The 6687-nt window shown below is 42.6% G+C and overlaps 1 protein-coding gene across 1 annotated transcript; it reads left to right on the top strand.

The window, feature by feature from the left end:
* The first annotated feature begins 2982 nt into the window (after positions 1-2982).
* LOC107554734 (uncharacterized) lies at positions 2983-4429 on the top strand. The gene is made up of 2 exons (XM_016237331.1): positions 2983-3385; positions 3817-4429. Exons 1-2 carry the CDS (start codon positions 3072-3074, stop codon positions 4427-4429), a joined length of 927 nt encoding a protein of 308 aa, XP_016092817.1. The 5' UTR covers positions 2983-3071.
* The last annotated feature ends 2258 nt before the right edge of the window (positions 4430-6687 follow it).

Genomic DNA, 6687 nt, shown 5'->3' with positions numbered 1-6687 from the left:
CGTTTGTGTAAGAAAAATATCCATATTTACAACTTTATAAACCTTAATCTCTAACTTCCACTAACTGTCGTACGTGCGCACGAGAGAGTGGCATTCAGCAAATGAAGTAGGCGTAGCGTAAGCTCCAGTGAGAATATGCTAGTCTTGCGAGAAACGAGTTTTGTTTACAGCAAAGGAAAACCAGTGTCTTCTTGGCTTATATGGCTTACAAATCCTCGTTTTGTACTACTAATTCGTGACCGGTGTTTTGTTTTGCTCTCTCCTCTGTGCTTCCATGTTCGTCACTTCCGCGTTCGTCACCGCGCTTGCCTACGTGCTACGTCATCCGCTGGACGCCACTCTCTCGTGAATGCGTGTATGACAGTTAGCGGAAGCGAGAGATTAAGGTTTATAAAGTTGTAAATATGGATATTTTTCTTACACAAACGCATCGTGTCGCTTCAGAAGGCCTTTATTAACCCCCTGGAGCCATGTGGACTTTTTTTTATAATGGATTGGTTCAATTTTTTGGACTTCAAATTTTGGGCTACCATCCACTCCCATTATAAAGTTTGGAGAAGACAGGATGTTTTTTAATATAACTCCGATTGTATTCGTCTGAAAGAAGGACGTCATATACACCTAGGATGGCTTGAAGGGGAGTAAATCATGGGCTAATTTGAATTTTTAGGTGAACTATCCCGTTAACATGCTTCATCTATGTATGTCCCATGGCCCAACCAGCAACCTACAATCGCGGAGGTGGAGGAATGCAGCGGGTTTCTGTTACAATGCTCACTATTCTTATAAATGAAACTTCATCTGGGTAACACTTTAGAATACTGTTACAGAATACATCATTACTGAATAACTGCACAAGAACACACAGGTAATGCAATATTAGCACTCTAGTAACTAGTATCTAACAAGAAACTCTGATTAATGAATTAGTAAGTAATAGTGCTTATTCGAATGTGGTAGTTCACTATTAGCTAATCAGTTACTACTATTTTTTCATACCTCCAAGAACTAATAAGAACTACTGTATACAGGTTCATAATTAATGTGAATAATACATCAGAATCAGAATGAGCTTTATTGCCAGGTATGTTTACACATACGAGGAATTTGTTTTCGTGACAGAAGCTCCACAGTGCAACAGAATGACAGTGACAGAACAAAAAAACTATAAAAAATAGAACACTTTTTATAGGAATAAAATAAGGAATAAAAATAAACAAATTGACAATTGTATGTACAGGTATATAACAATAGACAGTTGTATGTACAGGTATGTTATGTGCAAATTGAAATGTAGACTGAGTATGTGTGTTAGATAAATAAGTGTATGAGTGAATAAATAGTGTGTGTTCCACAGTTATTGTCAAGTGTTCATGACTCTGATCTCCTTTTCCAGTGTGTATTTAGCCTGTTTATACAATACATTGTCCTCCTTCCTGTAAGCATCTTCTTTGGCCTGACGAAGCTATCTGACTTTTGCAGTGAACCATGGTTTGTCGTTGTTGTAGGTTAAATGAGTCCTGATAGGAATGCACATATCTTCACAGAAACTGATATAAGATGTTACAGTCTCTGTGAGCTTGTCCAGATCGGTGGCAGCAGCTTCAAAAACACTCCAATCAGTGAGGTCAAAACAAGCTTTTAAATCCTGCTCTGCTTCATTAGTACATATTTTTACAGTCCTTAATACAGGTTTAGCTGATTTCAGTTTCTGCCTGTAGGTCGGTATAAGATTAACCAAACAGTGATCAGAGAGCCCCAAAGCTGCTCATGGGACAGAGTGATATGCATTCTTTATTGTGGTGTAACAGTGATCCAATATATTACTGTCTCTGGTGGGACATGTGATGTGCTGTCTGTATTTTGGCAGTTCACGGGAGAGATTGGCTTTATTAAAGTCCCTGAGAATGATTAGAGATTACAGAGTCCGGGTGTTGTTGTTCTGTGTCTGTGATCTGATCAGTGAGTTTCTGTAAAGCCGAGCTCACGTGCGCTTGCGGAGGAATGTAGACACTGACGAGAATGAATGAGCAAAACTCCTGCGGCGAGCAGAAAGGCTTGCAGTTAATGAAGAGCACTTCTAGATCTGAACAGCACATCTTCTTTAACACAGTTACATCTGTACACCACCTCTCATTGATGTAAAAGCATGTCCTGCTGCCGCGTGATTTCCCTGTTGATTCTGCGTCACAATCCTCTGAACAGCTGAAAGGGCGGGAGACTCGACGCGCTGTCCGGAATGGCATCTTTCAGCCAGGTTTCCGTGAAACACAGAGCAGCAGAGTTTGAAAAATCCTTATTTATCCGGGAGAGCAGAAGGAGTTCGTCCGTTTTGTTGGGTACAGAGCGGAGGTTCGCCAGATGGATGCTAGGCAACTGCGTTCTGAATCTGCGCTGCCCGAGCTTCCTCCATCTGCACGTCCTGAAGTGCTTGATCAGCGCAGCAGCTTCCCCGACTACAATGTCCAGCAAAACATCAGAATAGTCAAAAACCGGTGAAATATCGGGTGGTGTGTACTTCCGAATGTTCAGCAATTTGTCTCTGGTGAAACTGATTGCAGGGATATAACTAAAGACAGGACAAACTAACAAAAACAACTGCGGAGCACGCCACGGAGGCAGCCATCAGCGTCTGCGCCATCGCAAATTTCCCAAATAATATATAATTAATTCTAAAGTGAAGGTCATGGTACCCCACTAGTATTGACTCAAGTATTACCAAATTCTTCAGAAGGAATAACTAATTTTAAATCAGTATTCAAAAAGGGAAGATCACGACAATGATCACGAAATCATTGTAAGCTTTTGAGGGCTTTGTAAAGTATTGGATAGTAATTATTTAGCTGTTACTACATCCTTCTAATGCTGCGTTCACACCAAACGTGAATAGAGCGTCAAATTCGCATCTACCGCGTCTAGTTTGCCGCTTGAACATTTTGAATGCATTTGCGCGTCTAGAGCGAAATAGACGCACGTAAAAAACAAGCGTTTGAAGCGAAATTGACGCGCGTCCGAGGCGAAATCCGCTTCTTGTGGGAGGGGCAAGTGCTAGGCGGTTGTCTGTTTGCAAGATGGCTGATGTTGATCGAGCATTCATCGAGAGAGTTACCACTTTGTATTTGCTCTGGAGAGCAGAACAGCGGCGTAGGGGTCAGCGTCGCCGTACTTGGGTCCACCAGACCCTCCGGAGGCGTTCCCAGTTTGGCGAGTTTCATCATTTGCTCCAGGAGCTGCGCCTGGATGACGGCCGATTTCAGCGGTACTTCCGCCTGTCTCGCGCCCAATTTGATGACCTCTTGTCCCGCGTCGGAGTGAGGATCACCCTCCAGGACACCAACTACAGGCGCTCTATCCCAGCTGCGGAGCGCCTGTCCATCTGTCTTCGGTTAGTAAATGTGTATGTATTTTAAATGCAGTATATTATATATGTTAAATACAGTATGCTAAAATACGCTATGCTATCAATGTTTCTCAAACTAAAACTATGGATACTACTGTTGGTGCTCTCTCTAGTGATACTCAGTAGGTCTTTGTATTTTAAGTCCTGATTTAGTTTTATTTAGACCTGATTTTATTCTGGTATAATCGTGGTTTAGACCTGGTTGAGTCCTACTTTTGTCCTGGTTTAGACCTGGTTTTTCAGTCACGGTTTAATCCTTGTTAATTTGTGATTTAGGCTTCCTTTAAATTCAATAAAGTGGTACTATTGCAGTGTACTTATAATAATATTATAATATTATAATAATATTATAATATTATAATAATAATATATTATTATAATAACATTATAATAATATTTATAACAATGTTTTCTAGGTTTCTTGCCACTGGGGACTCATTCAGGACCATAGCGTCCAGCTACAGGGTTGGTGTCTCCACGGTGTGCCAGATCGTCCCCCAGGTAGTGACTGCCATCTGGGACTGCCTTGTGGAGGACTACATGGCTGTGCCCACCACTGATGACTGGAGGTCCATCGCAGAGGGATTCCAGGAGCGGTGGAACTTCCCTCTGTGCTGTGGAGCGGTGGATGGGAAGCATGTGGTGATGAAGGCACCCCCCAACTCAGGATCCCAGTTCCACAATTACAAGGGAACCTTCTCCATCGTTCTCCTTGCAGTTGTGGATGCGAAGTATCGCTTCCGGGTGATCGATGTTGGGGGGTACGGCAGGACCAGTGACGGTGGGATTCTGGGGAACTCCGCCTTTGGACTGGCTCTCCGGGCTGGCACACTTCATCTGCCTCCTGACCAGCCTCTACCTGGTGCTGAAGAAAGAGGACCCCAGCCCCATGTTTTCGTCGCTGATGAGGCGTTCCCGCTGCGGAGGAACCTCATGCGGCCCTTCCCTGGACGCACCCTTCCCTTCTTCACTGACCCTGCTGCTGACCCACTCCTCTTCTCCATCTCCTTCCTCTTCTCCTTCAGGTAGGTGTCCCTGAGGCTTTTCCACTTTTTTCTGCACACATCCTCTGAATAAACACATTATCTTGTTAGCGAAAAGTAGCTGTAGGGGGGAAATAGTTGTAAAAAACGGCGGGAAGGCCGCGTGTCGATAAACGTGTACGTGACTCAAAAGTGAAATGTGTATTTACAACTTACCAGGTTGCCCAATCTCCTCACCGACACTCTTCCAAGCGAGGTCCTTTTTATTCCTGTCTCTATAGAAATATGAACTTGTGTCATAAATCTCTGGGTGACTGCTCACTGATAATATCAGTCGTTCCTCCATTTAGAATGAGTGACTCCGGGCGGGCCTGCCACCACAGCAGCAAGCAGGCTCCTGATTGGTTAACGCGGCGCGAATTGACGCCAAAGTTAAAATTTTTCAACTCGGGCGTCAGACGCGAATTTGCGTCAAACGCGTAAATCCACAAAAAGCACCATTCGCGCGAAACGCTCAATTCGCGTCTTCCTCGCCGCGCTAAACGCCTCATTCGTGCCGCGAGACCTCCAGACGCGCGTAAACGCGTCTTTACATTGACTTAACATTGAAATCATTCGCGCCAGACGCTTTATTTGCGTTTGGTGTGAACGCAGCATAAAGGAATTACTAATTTTTTGGACCAGTATTCTAAAGTGAAGATTGTGATAACTCACTAGTAATTACTGAAGTCATTGTAAACTTTTGAAGTTTTTGTAAGATTCTGGTTAGTAATTCATTTTGCTAGATTTGGTAACACTTAAATCATTACTAGTGGGTTACCGTGATCTTCACTTTAGAATACTGATCCAAATAATTAGTAGTTTCTTCAGAAGGATGTAGTTGCACCTAAATAATTTCTATCCAGAACCTTACATGTGTCTCAAAAGCTTTTCATTTTAGAATACTGATCCAAGTGTAGGGTTGAAAATGATCAAAGACTTCTGCTTTCCTGTCCCAAACCCAAATCTTGAATAACAAAGGAGCCATTTGGCATTCCTGAAGGCACAGAGGTGCTGATAGTGATCAAGGCCTGTAGGTCAATATATACATCGGGGGTCTACTAATTGTCACACCTTTTGCCCAGTGGGTGAACCTGTAATCTGCTGATTGGTCCTTTTGAATGTCTCACAGTTGGTTTTTAGTCACATGGTCAAGGAAGGGATGAAAGAAGATTGTAACTGTAGCTCCGGCTCTTTTCGTTTGCTACCTCTTTTCTTTGTTGGAGCACTTCTTGGGGCTCTGCCCTCCCTCTTTTTCTTCCTCTCAGGTAATATTTTGCATACATGCTGGGTACCTTTAAATGTACATGTTTTACCATCCTTCATCTATTTTGTAACCAATTTAAGTGTAACCATAACAAAATACTGTTAATAAACCATAAATTATGTGCTAACTAGACTTGAATCAACATTACCTTTGAAGTGCTACCAATACAATATAGTCACACAATAGCAACACTCTCCCACACATTTAGCTATTATAACTGCTTATTTCCGTCGTTGGTATAAGTGGCAGTGGGTGGTAACAGACAAGAAATGTACAGTTTTATACCATCGTGCTGATAACGTTTCTTTAGTCATTCGCCAATCCTACAGCCTGAACCACTGTAGGGAAAACACCCTTACAAAATGAACAACAAATAAAAAGTATTGAGTACACTCGCCTGAAAATATCTCCCAGTTTTTGTTATTTCAATTTTATTAGTGTGCAGATATTTTCCTTTTTCTTCATATTTAAGAGAGTGTACTGGGATTTGCTGTCCTGGAAATTGAACACAAATGGTAAAATGGTACCTCATGTCTTTGTCATGTGTCTATTGTCTTTTTTTTTTACAGGTGCCCCCCTTAACTGCCATAAAGGGAACCATGAAAATCCATCAGGTGATGAGTTCCTTGCCAGGGAATATCCAGTACAGAGACATAGCCTGTCTCTGCTAAAGAGAGCAGGGAGTCATGGACTGTCCATGCCTTAGGCCCAAATCCCAATTCTATTTTATACCCCTTCCCCTTCCCCTACCCCTCCGCCTACCCCTTCCCCTTGTCCCTTGAAACAGAGTGTCAAGGGGTAGGGGTGAAAATATTCCCCTAAGAATTGGGACACCACTACTATGCCGTCACACGTCATCATACGTTGTCTAGTTCCTACAATACACACACATACTGGTGTGCATTAGAGCTTTTAATTACCGTTCTATATTACTGCGTTGCTTACTGACACACACACAGATACATATATATATATCGAAGATTGCGCAGCTCACACAT

Source organism: Sinocyclocheilus grahami, unplaced genomic scaffold (assembly GCF_001515645.1).
Source record: "Sinocyclocheilus grahami isolate Dianchi unplaced genomic scaffold, SAMN03320097.WGS_v1.1 scaffold512.1, whole genome shotgun sequence".
In the NCBI taxonomy this organism is placed as follows: Eukaryota; Metazoa; Chordata; class Actinopteri; order Cypriniformes; family Cyprinidae; genus Sinocyclocheilus; species Sinocyclocheilus grahami.
This window is presented reverse-complemented; position numbering and strand designations above follow the sequence as displayed.